This window comes from Oncorhynchus keta, chromosome 34 (genome assembly GCF_023373465.1).
Source record: "Oncorhynchus keta strain PuntledgeMale-10-30-2019 chromosome 34, Oket_V2, whole genome shotgun sequence".
Classification (NCBI taxonomy): Eukaryota; Metazoa; Chordata; class Actinopteri; order Salmoniformes; family Salmonidae; genus Oncorhynchus; species Oncorhynchus keta.
This window is the reverse complement of record NC_068454.1, coordinates 41,453,017-41,473,640: the sequence shown is the minus strand read 5'-3', so window position 1 is coordinate 41,473,640 and position 20,624 is coordinate 41,453,017. Positions and strand designations below refer to the sequence as shown.

General features: G+C 40.4%; 1 protein-coding gene across 1 annotated transcript; it reads right to left on the bottom strand.

Annotated features, from left to right (window-relative positions):
* Window positions 1-1,365: 1,365 nt before the first annotated feature.
* On the bottom strand, window positions 1,366-20,619 carry LOC118367145 (chondroitin sulfate synthase 2-like). The gene is made up of 4 exons (XM_035750229.2): window positions 19,982-20,619; window positions 15,018-15,582; window positions 8,596-8,778; window positions 1,366-7,970 (listed from the first exon to the last, which is right to left on the bottom strand). Exons 1-4 carry the CDS (start codon window positions 20,260-20,262, stop codon window positions 6,708-6,710), a joined length of 2,292 nt encoding a protein of 763 aa, XP_035606122.1. The 5' UTR covers window positions 20,263-20,619; the 3' UTR covers window positions 1,366-6,707.
* Window positions 20,620-20,624: the final 5 nt, after the last annotated feature.

Sequence of the window (20,624 nt, the reverse complement as noted above, 5' to 3'; positions counted from 1 at the left end):
TGCAAGTAATTAACTATATAGGTAATAGGTTGCCATTTGGGACACAGACTCTGGTCAAAAGTAATTAACTATATAGGTAATAGGTTGCCATTTGGGACACAATCCTCAAGTCTGAATTCTTCAGATGAACCCTTCCTTGTGGGAGGAGAAAGTCCCAAATGGAGTGCAACAATAATGACATACAATTTGATCCCAGCTGCCATATAGTTAGGTGGTTCCACAGCATGCCTGGGGGTGGTATGCATTGGGCCCTTGAAATACACCCGCTATAAATATAATTTAGCGTTTCACATTTTTCCCAAACACATTTTAAAAGAACATTTGATACAAGACAAAGTAAAAATAAGATTGGAAATATACCAAGTATAATATAGTGTACTGCCTTTGAAAGTTTGAACGTGTGGTTTTAAACATTTAAAACAGAAGAAATTGGGTCGTAGCACACACTTTTCGCAATATTGACAAGCAGCCAACGTTTGGCCGTGGCTGAATGATTATGTGCTCTTTTGCTGACACCTAAAGGACAACTTTGGCTTTGTTGGCGCCACTGCCTCAATCTGATGTTCCGCTCACTATTTATCCACGCTGGGTCATCACCAAACTACACATTTAAAAAAAGGAAATAAGACTAAATTCTCATACTGAAATAGTTTATTTCAAAATTACAATAATTCACAGTTCATTGAAGATTTCAGTATACCATTGAGTGTTTTATCTACATAATGACTCATTTGGATTAATATGCCATGCTAAATCTTTGTAACAGAAGACTCACCAATGAGTATTTTGGTTCTGTTGGTAGGGAAGAACTGTTCTGCATTTGTGTAACAAATGTCCTAAGATGGGGTCAAAACATCACAGTTTGTACTGTACATAGGACCCTTTGATATATATCTGGATAGCATTGGGCCAGCTGCTTTAAAAAGGGAGGATATGGATTGAATGTCTAACCTGCCACAGTTTCTCAAGTCAATGAGTAATGGCTTTGGTTAACACTACCATTAGAAACATACTACAGTGCACTGGACACTTCAAATTACTGGTAAATAAAAGGATTGATCAAACTCTCAATCCAATACTTGGAATTACAGTGGCAGTAAAAATAAAATACATTGTGTAAAATACAAAAATAGGAAACGTCTATCACGCACACTATTACCATGTGTAAACAACGCTAATAACAGAACAAATTATATCACACACACACACACAGAGATACAAAGCAAACAAATTGAGATCTCTATTTGAGCTTCAGCCTTCTGAATTTGCATAATGTAATCTCAAGTCTCTGGTGAAGTAGACACGCATTAAGAATTGTGGATGCAATTACAAAACCACTTGGGGAAGAAAGAAAAAAAGCAAGACTTAAGGGAAAATTACGTTATTTATTTTAAGTAGGTTTTCATGTCATGATAGACAGTGTCCATTTTGTTTGTCAGTATAATACAATATAAATCTAATGTGGTGTATTAACACACAAAACAGTAATGCAAGTTAAGTCAATGTAGTTCATGTCACATTCAGTGTTGTTACACAGGATATTTCCTTGGTATAAGTTTTAAATAAATATAATTTAGAGCATGTATTCAACTTGCAACACGTCACAAAAATGTCATCCTTGTTCTTGATTGGACAGTCAATGTTTTTGTTGTAATCTATACAGTATTGCACATATTTTACTTAAACTCACATTTCAAACTCAGGTTTCTAGTACCTGCTGCATCCACTCAAAAGGCCTCTGGTTGCACAATACTGAGTGGGAATTGGGGTGTGCTTGATAGCAAACCATTAGATATTGAGGGCTACAATGTGATACCATTTAAATACATATAATAATACTTATCAACATGAAATATATATATTTTTTTACTTCCATAAATGTTGCAGGGAAATATCAAATGTAATTTCAAACTACCTTACACTACCGGTCAACATTTTTAGAACATCTAATCATTCAAGGGTTTTTCTTATTTTTTTACTATTTTCTACATTGTAGAATAGTGAAGACATCACAACTATGAAATAACACATATGGAATCACTTAGTAACCCCCCACCCAAAAAAAGTGTTAAAAAATATGAGATTCTTCAAAGTAGACAACCATTGCCTTGATGACAGCTTTGCACTCTTGGCATTCTCTCAACCAGGTTCACCTGGAATGATTTTAACAGTCTTGAAGGAGTTCCCACATATGCTGAGCATTTGTTGGCTGCTTTTCCTTCACTCTGCAGTGCAACTCATCCCAATTTGTTTGAGGTTGGGGGATTGTGGAAGCCAGGTCATCTGATGCAGCACTCCATCACTCTCCTTCTTGGTCAAATAGCCCTTACACCGCCTGGAGGTTTGTTGGGTCATTGTCCTGTTGAAAAACGAAATTATAGTCCCACGAAGCGCAAACCAGATGGGATGGTGTCTCACTGCAGAATGCTGTGGGAGCCATGCTGGTTAAGTGTACCTTGAATTCTAAATATATCAGAGTGTCACCTGCAAACTACTCTCACACCATAACACCTCCTCCATCATGCTTTATGGTGGGAAATACACATGCTGAGATCATTCGTTCACCCACACCATGTCTCACAAAGACAAGGCGGTTGGAACTAGAATTCTCCCATTTGGACTCCAGACCAAAGGACCAATTTACACCGGTCTAATGTCCATTGCTTGTGTTTCTTTGCCCAAGCAAGTCTCTTCTTATTGGTGTTCAATTCGACCATGAAAGGCCTGATTCACAGCTGATGTTGAGATGTGAGATGAGATGTGTCTGTTACTTGAACTCAGAAGCATTTATTTGGGCTGCAATTTCTGAGGCTAGTAACTAATGAACTTATCCTCTACAGCAGAGCCAACTCTGGGTCTTACATTCCTTTGCCAGTCCTCATGAGCCAGTTTCATCATAGTGCTTGATGGTTTTTGCAACTGGACTTGAAGAAACTTCTTGACATTTTCCAGATTACTTTCAGACACGAAGGTCAGTCAATGATGGACTGTTTATCTTTGCTTATTTGAGCTGTTCTTGCCATAACATGGAATGCCCCCCCCCCAACACAACTGATTGGCTCAAATACATTAAGGAAAGAAATTCCACAAATTAACCAAGGCACACCTGTTAATTGAAATGCATTCCAGGTGACTACCTCGTGAAGCTGGTTGAGAGAGTCAAGTGTGCAAAACTGTCAAGGCAAAGGGTGGGTATTTGAAGAATCTCAAATATATTTTGATTTGTTTAACACATGATTCCATGTGTGTTAATTCATAGTTGATGTGTTCACTATTATACTACAATGTAGAAAATAGTACAAATGAGTAAGTGTTCTAAAAACTTTGACTGGTAGTGTATATTCAGGTATATTCTGATGTAATAGAAATGTAATGTAACAATGTTGAATGCCAACTTCTACAGTACATACCACAATTTAATTTATTTGACCTTATTAACTAGGCAAGTCAGGTAAGAACAAATTCTTATTTTTAATAACTGCAGTCTTGTTCAACTGATTTCAAATACCTACTTTAAAAATATTGAGATTACATGTGTGTAACACACCGAAACTACTGTGAACTAGTCCAGTCACACCTTGCCCAAGTTCAAACACTGCTCTATCGGTGCACAAAAAAAAAAAAAAATCATCACTTTCTCTATGGAAGAGCGGGCATGGAGTGCCATCTGAAATTGTGTTTTTATTTTATTTAAGTAGGCAAGTCAGTTAAGAACAAATTCTTAATTACAATGAGAGCCTGGGCACAGTGGGTTAACTGCCTTGTTCAGGGGCAGAACGACAGATTTTTACCTTGTCAGCTCGGGGATTCGATCAAGGAACTTTTAGGTTTCTGGCCCAACAATCTAACCACTAGGGTGCCTGCCACTCCTTCTGACTTCTCTGCCGCTCTTTCGGCGCGGAACGGGTGAAGAGCGTATCCGTTTCATAGAGCGCAAGAGCAATTATTCCCCTGTCGGGAGAAATAGGCACCCAGGTTGTTGGTCACGTTAGAACAGACCCAGGGTCTGTTTCTGTGGCGGCTGAAACGCTAATGCTCATGGTTAGTCGTTTTTGGTGATCTTTGAAACCCTGAACAGACGGCAAAAACAACTTCTCAACACGGGCAATTATTTTTACGCCACTTTTTCGTAGCAGGTTAGGATAACTTACACAGTGGGGTGGGAGATTTAAGGCAGCAAGTAAGGAGCCTGAGGAAAAGGGTTAGCGAAAATGCTCTCGTAACTTGGTACGAAAATCACTTTAGAGTGTGCCCCTTCTCGACACAGGTTGAAACATTCATAACCGATGGGCACTACAACGTACAGATTTATTTGCAATCTCGGGGGGAAAAAATATAACATACGTTGCAGTAATATAGCTAACATCATGGTTTATATTAAGTTTGAGGAGACTGGGAGACAGGAAATCTGAAGACACGTTGCGTTAACCGAGTAGGCATGAGTAAATTAGTACTGCAACGGACGTAAAAGCTCTATATTTAACCAGAGATCACTTTTTTTTCTCCAAATAGCCCACTGTAAAACTCAGGCAAGTGACATTTTATCTTTAGACAACGTTCAAATTTGCCTCGACTCTTGTGTTCCATATGAACATGTGCATTTGCTGGGTACAACAACAAAAGAAACTAAGCGTCACACATTTCTTCTCCAAATCCCCTTTCCCTCAATGTCTCGTGTGTGGAGGGATCCGATCCCGCCACACAAGCTCCGGTTGGGCCTACAGAAACAAAATGCCTATAAAACACGTATCTAACGGATTGGATACACAAGCTACATTCCAAGCCAAATGAACACAGTTACAAATTCAAAATGGACTGGTTGATTGAAGTTGGAAAATGTGTTCCAGGAACGAGCTGCAGTTTTGGAATAGTTGTGTTCTGACTATTTCCGCTTAAGTTACTTTGCGAACTGTTGGTGCCATTTAGAATCTGTTAGCCTAGGCTATAACCCCCCTAAACATACAGGTTCCACACTTAACATCTTCAAAACATTAGTTTGATGACGACAAAGAGCGTATTTTCATCTGAATAAACAAGTATATGCCTACTCGATAAAAAGATGTGGCCATAATGCATCACCATGCAGTGTTCAATGTGAGTGTTCTTCTATTAAGAAACGTGTCAAATGATCACTGGTGATAACTGTTCCACATGCAATGAGCATCACTTTGCACTGGCAACTTTTTTTTCCAGTTTGAAAAATATTCTGTTCCATTTTAAAAACGATGTAATATATTTTAAACTATGAAATATGTGTTTTGACTGATAAGGGCTCGGGAAATAAGAGCGTATTGTCTGCTAAATTAACAAAAGGCTAAGCCATTGAACAGCCACAGGGTTCTACAAGCAAGCGCAAATGCGGAGGTTACGGCCTTTTTGAAGATTGTGTTCCATGATATAATATAACCAGTTGATATTACGGCTTCAATAAATTAATTTTAAAATGGCACTTGCATTTTTATTGTTTTAATATATTAGGGCAATTAGGATTTGGGTTAAAAGGGGTCCACGAACTTTCAACAATTGTAAAATGCCCATCCCTATAATATACACATTAAACCGATCATATTCACCTTTTCAAACATTATCATCCGCGCTGCATAGGTGTGGGAATCGTCTGTCTTTGTCCTTTTTGTGCAATGAACTTCTTTAAAACAATAGGTGTTGTGCCTGAATTCGACCCAAAGCCTACAAGGAAGTCTGTAGTGTTGAAAGCGGTTGTAGTATGAAACCAATCAGTATGTCAAGCAAAACCTTTCAACCTCTTAATTTCTATTCCATTCGATTAACCAACATTTCAGCGTCTGAACTGTGCGTTAGCCTCTCAACAAGGACTCTCACAAAATATCTTCAGTCAAACGTATCTGACCAGGGGTGTGTGTATTCAGAGTTAAAACATTCAGAACGTTGCATATATAAATGTAATGGATAAATATTACATAATTCCCTATTCTAAATAAGAGACAATCATATCGTTCTCTTTTTACTGTAACCTCCTGAAGAGGCTCTACATCTACAGGCTTGTTTGTGATGTCACCCTATGGGAACCTACTGTACCAACCAACACATACCATCCAATCCTCTCAACCCAACAGTAATCTCATTCTGCATCTGATGACGTCAGTGCCGTAAAGCTTCCTTCCCGTTAACATGCGAGTAGAGTGAATCTATATTGCAGATGCCAGCTCATTCATTCAAATGTGAGAAGTGTAATGTGAAAGGAAAGGACTCAAATATTGATCAAATGTATACAATGTAAAAAATCTCTACTTATTTTGCTTGATATGATAACGGACATGAAAATACAAGAGGACTGACTGACGGTTAAAACATTTTTTTTAAAGGCACACAGATGTGCTTTAGTAGTGATTACTAAACTGCAAATGACCAAGCATCAAAAGCTGTGCAGGTTTAAAGCCATACCCTCAAGAGCCACAAAGGTATGTAGAACTTTTGTAAAGTGTTAAAATAATGAGATGACCAGCATGACCACCAAATCCGAATGTTTAAACCACATTTGGTTCCACCATCGTTTTCTGTACGGACAGCACATTTTTATTGTAAACATTTAGTAAAAAAAAAAAAAGGTTTCCACTTAGGAATGTACTGCATTAGTTTTAAAACAAACACACACTCATACACACATCACACTCACGCATACACACAATCACACACATACTAGGTCAAGTTTCTAAGGGGGCTGGTGATCAAGTGCTATTTCCTTGCTCGTGTTCAAATAACAGCATGGCGAGCTGGGAACGTGATCCCAGGCCATCCAGGTTGCTCTGGACACACCTGTGGTAGATGTCCTCACTAAGCTGCGGGTTACAGGCCTGGTAGTGGTACTTCTGGTGCAGAGCCGGCTCCACAGCCCTGAACACATGCAGGGTGGAGTACCTGACAAACATGTCGTAGATATCCAAGGTCTCCATGATCTCCTCGTTCTCCTGCACGTCGGAGGCCATGCGCGTGCGCGTCACCATGTAGTCGGAGTTGTAGAAGCACGCCTCCTCGAAAGAACTGCGGTCAAAGTGTCCGGCGTCCTTGACCAGGTCTACTGTGGGTGGGGGCTCCTGATTGTGGAAGGCAATGTCTGGGTTGTAGTCCTGGAAGTGGATTGGGAAGAATACCTGCCAGTTGTTGATGGAGTTCATGCGGCAGCGGTTGAGGAACTCGGAGTTGACGTTGGTGTTGACGTTGGTGATGAAGAACAGCGTGTCTACTGGGTGCTTCTTGGAAATTATGTCCATGAATTTGATTTGAGAAGGGGTTTCTGTCTTGACACTTATCCACAGGATCTTCACTGCCGGATACTTGCGTTCGTATGCATTGATCTGCGCTTTAACACTGGTGAATATGTCATTCTGGTTGACCTGCTGGGCCTCGAATGGGTCGTAGATAAACAGTAAAGTCAAGATGGCGTTGTCACTGGTCTCAAACAAATTTGTGGCAAACACTTCTAGAAAATGGTTGACGGCACCCCGTTCCTGAAAAGTCAATGGCAAGATGACGTGAACCCTGGTGGCCTCTGTGACGTAAGGCATGGGGATGATCTCGATGCGACTCAGGGGACGCACCAGGTGGACCCTCTTGGTGATGGAGCGACTGCGGCCCTTCTGGTTGACCACCTCCAGCAGCAGGTCCAGGGTGTACTCCATGCCCCGAGTAGGGTCGAAGCGGCGGTAGCCGTTGATCAGCTGCTGCTTCTTCAGGTGGAGGACAGGCTTGTACTTCTTGTTCAGCTCCCCCATGGCTCTCTCGATGACGTCGGCCACATCCAACCGATCAATGCCACGCAGTTCACACTTGGGGGAGCCGTCAATGCATGAATAGACCTGCTCCTCTGTGAAGTAGTCCCATCGGATGACCTCAAAACGGGACTTCGGCTCAAACGTAGGATTGATCCCAACGGGCCACTGGGCGCTCCGGTTGCCATCAAAAGCCACTTTGCTAACATTCTTTATCTCTGCCTGTGAACACATGAAATGTACAGATATAAAAATAAAAAAAAACTGTAAAGTCAAACTGACAGTGATACTGTACTGCTACAATTTAAGAGATTCTCCAGTACTTTCGTATGTTTCAGCCAGTAGTTCTGAAAGTAGTGCTCACGAGCCAAAAGTGGTCTCAGAAAATTGCATACTACGTCACATGCAGATATTTGCACAACATCCTCTCTCTCTCTCTCTCCTGTGTGTACATCTTGTTAGCTGTCACTCAAATGGCGAGGGGCTGAATCTCATTGGCATGAACTCAAATTGCTAGGGAGCTGGCCCACGTGGGGAACATTTTGGGGAAAATGGCACCGCAAGGCTTCCAGAAAACTTTCAAAACTAGGGAATTATGCATGAATGAACTACACAACTCATCCAGCCCAAAGCAGGAGGTTTAATAAATACTAGTTGGCAAAGTTCCCAAGCATATCTTTAAATGCCCCTTATGTCCAACCAAGAGAACAGTCATTCACAAAACAAATATTAAACTGAAATAAGCCTTCAGCGCTCAATGTTAAATGAAAACAGACAGGGGAGACTGACTGCATCGGTGTTCACTGGACAAAGGATGTTTTGTGGCGTTCAGGATTAGATCGTATACCTGCAACTTCTCGATCTCATCGTATGTCCTCCGAAGTTCGATTTCAGTGAAGTGTTTGTGTAGTCTGTACATCTGCTCAGGGTCAGATACCGGGTGGACAGTCAAGGCATTATTAAACTGCACATTCTTCACCTTACTCGGATCCGAGTTCTTGCCCATCTCGTAATGGTAGTACTGCAGCCCCTGAAAACAAAACAAAACATGTATGTACAGTGCCAGTCAAAGGTTTGGACACACCGACACATTTCAGGGTTTTATTTTTTTTACTATTTTCTACATTGTAGAATAATAGTGAATACATCACAACTATGAAATAACACATATGGAATCATGTAGTAACACTTCTTGGGGGGTTCTCTTCTGCATACCAACCCCTACCTCGTCACAACAACGGATTTGGTTCAAACGCATTAAGGAAAGAAATTCCACAACTTAACTTAAAGGCACACCTGTTAATTGAAATGCATTCCAGGTGACTACCTCGGGTTGAGAGAATGCCAAGAGTGTGCAAAGCTGTCATTAAGGCAAGGCAAATAATTTAAGACTTTTTGGGGTTACTACACGATTCTATGTGTTATTGCATAGTTGATGTCTTCACTATTATTCTACAATGTAGAATATAGTAAAAATAAAGAAACTCTGGAATGAGTAGGTGTGTCCAAACGTTTGAATGGTACTGTACATTTAGCAAAGTGGTAACATGGGAAATTGGGTGAAAACAAACAGAAGACTGAGTTAAGTCTTTGGGTTCCATTTCATCAAATCTAAGGCAAATGGTAAATGTTAGCGCTGTCAATAGTGCTATATTCTTGGTATTTTCACAGCTGGAATTATGGCCGCAGTGGCGTGAAAGGGCTGGGTTTTGATGAATAAATTAGTTGTAGGTGGAGGCTTGACCCCTCACTGGCCAATCAGAACTTGCTCCATGGCTAAATAGGTGGTTGCTTCAAGTTGTGCATTTACAGACTTATGTATTGCGTTGTCATCAACACTGATTTGAATGTTAGTTTGTTATAGCCTACTTTGTTAAATAGCCTACAGAAACAAAATATATGTAGGCCTGTCCCATATTTGCTAAATCTGTTGAACATGTTTGCAAGGCACATTGTTCGAAGAAGTAATTGCACGGTTTCAATATGGAAATGTATTGTTGAACATGGCCTAGCCAATATATCAATGAAAAATGCTAACTGTAAAATAGCATTACGTCTGCCACGTCTCAATGATGGACATGCCAAACATTGTCAATAAGCAAGATTAAAGTCACTACTGATACGGCTTAAAAAGCGAGTGACCGATTCTAAAATCAAAACAACCTGTTTTAAATAGGCCGTCTAAATATAGTTACAGCCACAATAACGGCTCCCTGCGAGGACATAATAAATGAGGCAATGTAGACGACAGAGGGTTTTACGCACTTACAAAACTTCTCATAGGAGATCCAAACAAAGATCCAAAATCAATATAAAGAGGGGGTAATGTCCCCTCATCATTATAGGTTACACATCCACTCTACAGATAGCATTCACACTTCTCCAGAAATAGCAGACAGCTCCTAAATTGCATTTCATGCGAGCCATGGACGTTCTCACCATGAAGCCAAGGACGTTGAATCATCCTAATAAAAAGTTTAGTTTTTAATTTAAAAATATATATATAAATAAATACGAGGGCTACCGACCGGCACATTTCTTATGGACATATGTACATAGGAAACAGCAGAGGGAACACCCCCCTATCCACATCGATGGAACAGTAGTGGAGAGGGTAGCAAGTTTTAAGTTCCTCGGCATACACATCACAGACAAACTGAATTGGTCCACTCACACTGACAGCGTCGTGAAGAAGGCGCAGCAGCGCCTCTTCAACCTCAGGAGGCTGAAGAAATTCGGCTTGTCACCAAAAGCACTCATAAACTTCTACAGATGCACAATCGAGAGCATCCTGGCGGGCTGTATCACCGCCTGGTACGGCAACTGCTCCGCCCTCAACCGTAAGGCTCTCCAGAGGGTAGTGAGGTCTGCACAACGCATCACCGGGGGCAAACTACCTGCCCTCCAGGACACCTACACCACCCGATGTTACAGGAAGGCCATAAAGATCATCAAGGACATCAACCACCCGAGCCTGTTCACCCCGCTATCATCCAGAAGGCGAGGTCAGTACAGGTGCATCAAAGCTGGGACCGAGAGACTGAAAAACAGCTTCTATCTCAAGACCATCAGACTGTTAAACAGCCACCACTAACATTGAGTGGCTGCTGCCAACACACTGTCATTGACACTGACCCAACTCCAGCCACTTTAATAATGGGAATTGATGGGAAATTATGTAAATATATCACTAGCCACTTTAAACAATGCTACCTTATATAATGTTACTTACCCTACATTATTCATCTCATATGCATACGTATATACTGTACTCTATATCATCGACTGCATCCTTATGTAATACATGTATCACTAGCCACTTTAACTATGCCACTTTGTTTACTTTGTCTACATACTCATCTCATATGTATATACTGTACTCGATACCATCTACTGTATGCTGCCCTGTACCATCACTCGTTCATATATCCTTATGTACATATTCTTTATCCCCTTACACTGTGTATAAGACAGTAGTTTTGGAATTGTTAGTTAGATTACTTGTTGGTTATCACTGCATTGTCGGAACTAGAAGCACAAGCATTTCGCTACACTCGAATTAACATCTGCTAACCATGTTTATGTGACAAATAAAACTTGATTTGATTAAGAGGTTTAACACATGTCCAAAATAATAATGGGAGCTGGCTGAAATAACTTATCCACTCACTGTTTTGCTGCTTCCAAATTTCATCTTTAAGTAAAGCTGTAGGTGACTAAGGTTTATTTCAAAGCAGTCTCGCTAGTCAAACCCTTTATTGATAGTCTGCTACCAAAAACAAACTGCCTTCGGAGGGGGAGGGGAGGCTATGCTTGGTTTTTTAAATCAACTTAAAAATGTAAAAGGTTTCACGTTTCTAAATGCCAGGGTTACCAGCGCAAAATGCAAATTTCCCCTCTTGTTACAGGAGCGTATGGGCATGGTGCGTCACGGCTGAATAGGTTTGTGCTCCCGCCCTCAAATTCCATGTCATTACCATCCATGTTACCGCGAAGACCTGCTTTTTCGTTTGTCTTAATCTCACTCTTTGTGCTCCATGAAATTTTCATTTTTGAAGACACAAGTCAAATATTGCTACCCCTCCCACCTCAGTGCAAGAGAGCCGATGTTAGACAGATAAATTGCCGAACCTCACGCATGCCGAAATGGCCAACTAACGTGCGTTTGACACTTGCGGCCTCAGTGAAAGCTGGAAATAGAGCCCTGTGTATTATTTACTAGTGACGGTTGAAAGCTGATAGAATTGTTTACTTGGAAATGGTTTTGGAAGCTTTCCTATCTATTTGGATGGAGTAAATGAATGTAGGGGAGATATGGGGTGCTTTCAAAGAGACGGTATGAAGAAAAAAATAAAAATAAGAGAATGTGTCAGACAGTGAATCAGTTTTAGTCCACCTAAGGCAATTAGTTATCTTTCCAAACTAAAACAGCATTTCAGAGTGATAGACATTTAGCCCTGATGATGCTCCACTATCAAACATCGGTCCTCTGACATGTTTTAGAAAAACTCTTCTTAGCAGCTGTTTCACTAGCAGTTTCCAAACCCATTGACCCTTACAGCCCATATCGGTCATAGCAAAAGGGAAAGGCTTCTTTTTGAGCACCAACTTTCTGTACTAAGAGTTCCGACAACCATTGTATTACAGATCCTAACAACATGTAAGAGTAAAGCACTTTAGATTGTATTTTTTTTCTCTCTCTTCAATTAATGAAATAAAAATACACATAGCCCACCGGTTCAAATGCTCTGCAAGACCCTCCAGCGGGTGGTGAAGACGGCCCAGTACATCACTGGGACGATACTTCCACCCATCCAGGACATCTACTCAAAACAACGCCTAAGGAAGGGACCCCACACAAACCTATTGGAACAAGAGGTCTGACAGTTTCTATCTACAAGCCTTTAGACTGCTGAACACTTGAACTGGACTGACCACCTGCTCTATTGTACTAAAAATAGTTCCTTCCTGTATTATACTTATGCTAAAATGTTTTCTATTCTTCTGCCATTTTACTTTGTTGTATTCTTTTACCATTTCTTATTGCTGTTGCATTGTCGAGAAGGAACCTGCAAGTAAACGTTTCGTTGGACGGACTATGTATACCTTGCCTATCCCGTACTTATAGCTAATAAAACTTGAAACAACTTCTGTCCAAACAATTCATGTTTAACAAACTTTTAGAAATGGCTTCATAGGAAAAACACTACTGGAATGTATGGTGTCACAACCTAAGAGGAATCAGTGTACGAACACCTACATTACCATAAGTAATAAGACCACTTAAGATGCACTATGCAGAAATCGCTCCGCCATTTCCAGGTTGCTAAAAGTCTACTGCATGTTCGCCTAATTTCAGTGTGACAAAACAAGCAAGTATAGTGTACAGTAGATAATCATTGTACCATCTAAACCGCTGGTGAAATATTTCTTATTATTATTTTTCCCCCAACTAATTTACAAAACAAAGTAAAAGCACAGAACAGATCCACCGCCTCTTGGACTTACTTGCGTTTGATGAGCATGACAGATCTAGAACTCACATTTCTATGTGAATTTGGTCAGGTTGCCCAAAAAGGTACGTATTGCAGCTTTAATCTAAAGAGACAACCATTTAGAATAAACAGAGTAAGCACCTTAAAAATTCGGAAGAAAGCATTTATCCAATCTGATCAAGCTATTAAAATATAACAAATAATGAAATCGCACGAACAGAGGTCACCAACCGTCGGACTGAAATTAATTGCAAAGGTCTAAAGAATCAATGTCACTACGACACAACTGATAACTGTTACAAATACAGTTGTGGAATGGGAGTTGTACTTCCACGTAACACTCTCCCATGTTTTTTCATCTGACTTTTCCCCTACTTCTCCTTTCTCCCTCCTGGAGTTGTGCTGGCCCTGAGGCAAGATGACCACGCAGCAGTGAAACAGGCCCTCCGTTTCTGTTCCAATACACACTCTTAAACAAGATGGTTTCCTGCTCAGATGCAACCATAGGAGAAAAAAAGGAAGCCCAATTAAAGAGGGTATAGAACGTAACACGCCACAGAAAAAAAGTTTAGGCAAACTCAAACTGTCTTGCGTTAACTACTCATTATGTAAAAAAATAAATAAACTTCTAAATAGTATTGCGGTAGAATGGTGTAATGTGCATGCGGCCACACTATGGGCCAAAACGGGTAACATATACAAACAGATTAAATCAATGTAGTTATCGAAGGTGCACAGTCTTTAAACTGTCACTTGGACAAGCAGTGTGACTGTGACAGGGCTCCACTGGGTCCCTGACTGTCAGTGCAGAACAGGAGAAGCAAAGCTCCCCGTCACAGCAGAGGGGACAAGTACCCTCAGGGGCCCCAGTGTGAAGACGGGCAAATCTGACTCTACAGAGAATGCAGTACTAAAACACTGATGGTGTTACAACTATGTTTTAGCACTAATAATGGTGCAACATGCTTTATTCTATAGATGTCACTAGAGCGTCTGCTAAATGACTTAAATGTAAATGTAAATGTGTACACTTTAAGGAGACTACTTTTTAACTACAGATGTAGTTTGGAAAGAAAGTATTCTAATGTGAGGCTGGTGGATCTTGAAAGATGGCTCTTATGTTTTGATGTAGTATATATATATTTTTTACAATATGGTATGCGTGTGTCAAGCGATTACGGAGCAGGAACCAGCCGACTACACTGACAGATAATGAGTCAAGTTTATGAGGCGTCATAAAGTCAGGCTCCGTTTCATCTTTTTGGGGGAAGATGCCAGTGAAAGGCAATCGACTTGTAGTTTCTATTCAGAGCAGACCTGGGCCAAATACACATGTTCAATTCTTGAGCGTCCACTTTTGTGACTATACATTACTTCTATTGTAATTGGACAAACTAAATCAAGCGCAGCGCAAGTATTTGACATTATGTATTCAACACGGGTCCTGCTTTGTTGACACAAGAAACGTTCACTTACTGAGAAACACTTGGGGATGCTTTTTCGGGCACAGATTAAGCCTAGTCGGGGCCTTAAAAAAACGGAATAGAGAATCTCCTTACTGAATAGACAATCTCCTTACTGAATAGAGAATCTCCTTACTGTAAGGAGAATCTCCTTACTGAATAGAGAATCTCCTTTAAACATGCTTCTTATTCTAGGACTAGGCCTAATCTATTTCGGGAAAACAGTCTCTTGGTCAAAGGGATCATAAACCCATGGAACAGAACTCTTAGTGGAACTCGTCTGTACAAGACAGTAGCAATATATAGCCTACCTCATGCTCAGCCACACAGTTGGTGTTGGCATAATCAATGATGCATCTGCCCAGCCACTCGTCAGGCCTGGCGCTCAGGATGTCATTCCTACAGTTCTCCAGGAAGGGTTTGAGCCGGAGCAGCAGGGTACGGGACAGGAGGTATCCGAACCCACCGTAGCAGTACCTGCCCTCCATCTCCCCACCTATAAACTCCTCAGGTCTGCCCATGTAAAGCTCCCGGTCTATGCTCAGATGATCCACCAGCTGTTGGATCCGGTCTGCCTCGGTGTAGGTGTCGTCCTGGGCCAGGTAGAACCAGTCATACTCATGGACGTAGTGCTCCAAGATGTACTTGATGGTCTGGAAAATGTTCCATATGAGCCTCTCGTCCCCATGGGTGACCACGAACATGCCGTGGGGCACTTTGCGGTTGCGCATGCCGGTGAAGAAGACCACAGTGTCCAGGTGGTGGCTGATGGTGCGGTTCACGGCCACCCCCAATGTGTTGATGGTGCTTTTGGACGTCAGGATCCCTACGAAGAGGCGCTGCCGGATCCCCAGCTCTGTACTGATGTACTTAGCCCTGGAAAACATACACTCTCATTAAAACATTTTTAAAAAAGACGCAATCCTTCAATTGAAAATATTAAGTCTCATCCCCAAAACACAGTTTCAGTAAGAAGCTGAGGGATGAGGCTGGAGAAATGGAACCTAGGCTATGGATGTAAGGACCGATCATCCGTGATATCAAAATGGTATTAAAAACAGTGGTCATTTACATGGTTTACAAAAAATTGGAGTTTATTTTTTGGTGTACGACAGTTGTACTAAGCTCACGAGGCATTTGTGTTATATTCTTCAAGAATCAGATGGGTACTTATCAATCCAAAAATGTATGTAGCAACTATGGATCGGAACTTTAAGCGATTGAACTTTTCCCATTTGAAAATAGCAGCAATCTAGAGAATCAAGTACACAAAAACAGACTAAACAGAGATTTTGTACCTATTTTTAGAGTTCCTCGCAAAAGTATTCAGAACCATTGGATTTCTTCACATTGTGTTACAAAGTGAGATTACAATTGATTTGTCATTTTTTGGCAACAATTTATACAAAATACTAATGTCCAAGTGGAAGGAAAAACTTGAACATTTAATAGATGAATAGAAATTAAATAGCAAATGTATAGTCATTGCATAAGCATCCAGCTCCCTATGTCAATACATGTTAGAAACACATTTGGCATAGATTCCAGCTGCGCATCAACTTGGGTAAGTCTATACTATACGAGCCTTGCACACCTAGATTGTACAATATTTGCCCATTATTATTTTCAAAATTATTCAAGCTGTCAGAATTTTGGGGATCATGGCTAGACAGTCAATTTCAAGTCTTATCAAATATTTTCAAGCAGATATACAGTCATGTGAAAAGATTGTACACTCCCTGGAAAGTATAGATAGTAGATATTTTTTAACATATTTGAGCTAAATTCCCACCACATTCGTTGAAAGGTAACCCAATTTAACAAACCACACACAAGAAAATTCACTTTGAAAGTGTTACGCAATTAAAATAAACAAATGCATTTTACTTATGAAGAAAAAGTTAGTACACCCCTAACTTTACCATCATATAAAATTAAAATTAGAACCAGGTGCACCAAAACAGGTGCAAGTGATTAGAAAATCATTGGAGAGAAATGTAGGCGGGTCCAGCCTTCCGTAAAGATTAGAAACCTGGTCTGGTTCGGTCATAACCATATGGGTGTGTGGTAACACATCCTGCCAAAAGCAAAATACCTATCCGAGGCTCTTAAAATAATAATTATTAATGCCCATGATTCTGGGAGGGGTTACAAATCCAGTTCCAAGAAGTTTGAAGTACATCATTCCACTGTCCGATGGCTCATCTACAAATGGAGAAACCTCCAGGCCACTGGCAATCTACCTAGGACATGTCATCCCACCAAATTCAGCCCAAGAGCTGACTGAAATATGCTCATAGAAGTCTCTAAGAACCCCAGGGTAACATCAAGGGATCTTACAGGCCTCTCTTGCCACAATCAATGTCGAAGTACAGGAGTCATCTGTCAGAAAGAAACTGCACAAACTTGGCCTACATGGGAGGTCAGGAAGGAAGACGCCTCAAGACACGACTGACGTTTGCCAAACAACACCTGGGTAAAGACCAAAACTACTGGAACAATGTGGCCAAACAACTTCACCTCATCTGTCCAGAGCACAATGCAAGACACCATGTTTGGCAAAAAAAACAAAAGAACCTCATACCAACCATAAAGCATGGAGGCGGTGGCATTATGGTTTGGGGCTGCTTTGCTGCCTCAGGGCCTGGCCAACTTGCCATCATTGAGTCAACCATGAATTCTAGGATTGTACCAGAGAATTCTTGAGAATGTTGGGCCATCTGTCAAAAAGCTGAAGCTGAACCGAACATGGATCTTGCAACAGGACAATAATCCAAAACCCAGAAGCAAAAGCTACAACAGAACAGCTCAAAAAGAAGAAATTGAGGGTTATTATGGAATGGCAGAGTCAAAACCCAAATCTCAATCCTATCGAAATGTTGTAGGGGGACTTGAAGCGGGCCGTGCATGCAAGAAAGCCCTCAAACATGACAGTTGAAGCAGTGCTGTAAAGTAGAGTGGACACAAATTCCACCCAGTCATTGTAAGAGACTGATAGACAGTTAAAAGAAACAGCTACATTAAGTTATTTCAGCCAACGGGGGAAACACAAGCTATTGAAGCTAGGGGTGTACATTTGTTGATTTTTGATGAATAGATGATTGCAAAGTATAATCTTTCGGTGTATTTTGTAAATTAGGTTACCTTTTATCTGTCAATAGTGTTGAAGTGAAGATCGCATATCCGTCTGTCCAAATATGTTTAAAAATTAAAAATAAATCTGGGGGTATGCCTACTTTTTCACATGACTATGTTCCACTCAGGAACATTCGCCATCTTCTTGGAAATTCCTGTGTAGATTTGGCCTTGTGTTGTAGGCGATTGTCCTGCTGAAAGGTACATTCTTCTCCCAGTCTCTGGTGTAAAGCAGACAGAAGCAGGTTTTCCTCCAGGATTTAGCCTGTGCTTAGCTCCATCCCATTTATTTTTATCCTTTAAAAAAAAACTCCTCAGCATTTGCCAATGGCAAGCATACCCATACCATGCTGCAGCAACCACCATGCTCGAAAATAAAGAGGCAGTTCCTCTGATGTGCCGGATTTGCACCAAACATCTTTTGGCAAAATAAAGTGTATTCCTTTACAGGATTACTTTAGTGCCTCGTTGCATACAAGATGCATGTTTTGGAATATTTAGGTCATTATTGTGGAGTCACTACAATGTTGTTGAGTCATCCTCAGTTTTCCACCATCACAGACATTGAACAACGTAGTTGTTCTAAAAATCACCAATGGCCTCATGGTAACATCCCTGAGCAGAAGGACGGTTATCTTTGTGTCTGGGTGGTTTAATATATAAACCCCAAACAATTATTAACTTGACCATGCTTAAAAATATATTGAATGTCTAATTTGTTATTATTACCCATCTAACAATCACTACCCTTCTTTTTGAGGCTTATCAAAAGCTCCCGGGTCTTGGTAGTAAAATCTGTGCTTGAAATGAGGGACCATAGATGTAGTATGTATGGGGCACAGATGAAGGGTTAATCATTTAAAAGATAATTTCAACAGCTATCATTCCAAATTTGACTCCTGAACTAATTTAGGTTAGTGGCTGAATACTTATGTAACAACTAGTGGCTGAATACTTATGTAACAACTACATTTTAGCGCTTATTTATTTTTTAAATCAAAATGACAATTACATCCATTTTAATCCCACTATGTAACAAAATGTGAAGAAATCCAAGGGGTCTGAATACTTTTGCAAGGCACTGTACATATACATAGAGTACCAGTCAAATGTTTTAGAACACCTACTCATTCAAGGGTTCTATGTATTTCTACATTGTAGAATAGTGAATACATCAACACTATGAAATAACACATATGGAAAACATGTAGTAACCTAAAAAGTGTTAAACAAAGCTAAATATATTTTATATTTGAGATTCTTCAAAGCAGCCACCCTTTGCCTTGACAGCTTTGCACATGCTTGGTGTGTATATATACCAAGCGTGTGCAAAGCTGTCAAGGAAAAGGGTGGCTACTTTGAAGAATCTCAAATATATTTTGATTTGTTTAACACTTATTTTTGGTTACTACATGATTCCATGTGTTATTTCATAGTTCAAGGATTTTTGTTTAACTTGACTCTACATCCAGGATAATACACAACTACACCATGATGCAAAACTTGACTGTGTATCCTACGCAGGGTTAGGCAAGCACATGGCACCATATTAAAATGCAATTCTCCAAATATTATTTCACATACAGTAGGTAGACTACATCAATACAATCCTTTACAATAATTTGTTATGGCCCAAATACTGTACTCTGGTTGCCGAGACTGAAGGGCACAGATAGGGCGAAGGTTGTAAAAATGAGTGATATAGTTTCAGGAATGTTGTCCTTTCACAGATGTTTCTGTTTTAGTGGTCATAATTAAAAGCAGACTCCAAAACGGACTAATTTCCAATGTAATGTTATATTGTTCATCAATTGCTATCTGATGTTGTTTAAGTGTGCTTGACATCTATGAGTTGAAAATAATGCCAAAAATGAACAACTGCCGAAGAAAGGTGAAAAACAACCACATGCCTAAATTAACCTAAACTCGTAATATACCTCTGAAAGAGAAATTGGCTACATTGTTTTCCTGGGAAAACGGGCAATAAAGTATTCATTCTGAAAAAAAGTTGTGGGGCAATAGCGTCAGACAGAAGTCAACTGAAAAAAACAAGATCTAAATTAGGCTACACTGTTGAATCGTGTTTATAATAACACATTTGACCTTTTTCGGGTTTTAACCATCCCTTTTGAGTGCTTACCGAAAAAGTTGCTTTGTTTGGCTTTGTTGGACTGGTTTATATGGCACTATTCTTGGCTCAAAATCTTCCTCGGCATCCACAGTCGATATCGAATTGGGTCTCCTCGCTCCTTTTGAATTCCCATCTTGGGCCAAACGTATTTCTTCACTCGCTTTCCCGTCGAGGACACAAGTTTCCTCTACCCAATTCACACTAAGTAAACTCAAGGTAAATCCCAAAGAAACACCGATAATAACCGGGCCGATCGGCCTCAGCAGAGAAATAAACATTGCAAATCTCATTTTCAACGTTGACTTTAGACTACGTCGCCAGCCTACACGCACCCTAATGTGCGACTCGTTGGGTAATTTTATGCATCAACCCGAATAGAAAACATTAGCAGCTGGTTGTATTTAAAAAGGACATTCTTCTCGACTAAAAAGATGTAGGCCTATGTAGCTTCTCCCTTGGAATTAATGCAGGATCCTTACGTGTCAGTGGTCTCTAGCTCCGCCTCAAATAAAACACACCAACGTCAGAAATACATAAGCATAGGCGTTTCCAGCACTCTTTCTGTAGCCCTCTGAATCACAAAATTGGTCAAATAAAACCCGCCGACCTCGCCCATGGCTAAATAGATCACAATACTGTGGCCTAGATAAAT

Excerpts from the sequence above, each read along its gene's own strand:
- LOC118367145 (XM_035750229.2), bottom strand. The coding sequence starts at position 20,262 with ATGAGATTTGCAATGTTTATTTCTCTGCTGAGGCCGATCGGCCCGGTT. Across the intron at positions 15,583-19,981 it reads CAAACAAAGCAACTTTTTCG|GGCTAAGTACATCAGTACAG; the intron begins GTAAGCACTCAA and ends TATGTTTTCCAG. Across the intron at positions 7,971-8,595 it reads ATGAGATCGAGAAGTTGCAG|GCAGAGATAAAGAATGTTAG; the intron begins GTATACGATCTA and ends ATGTGTTCACAG.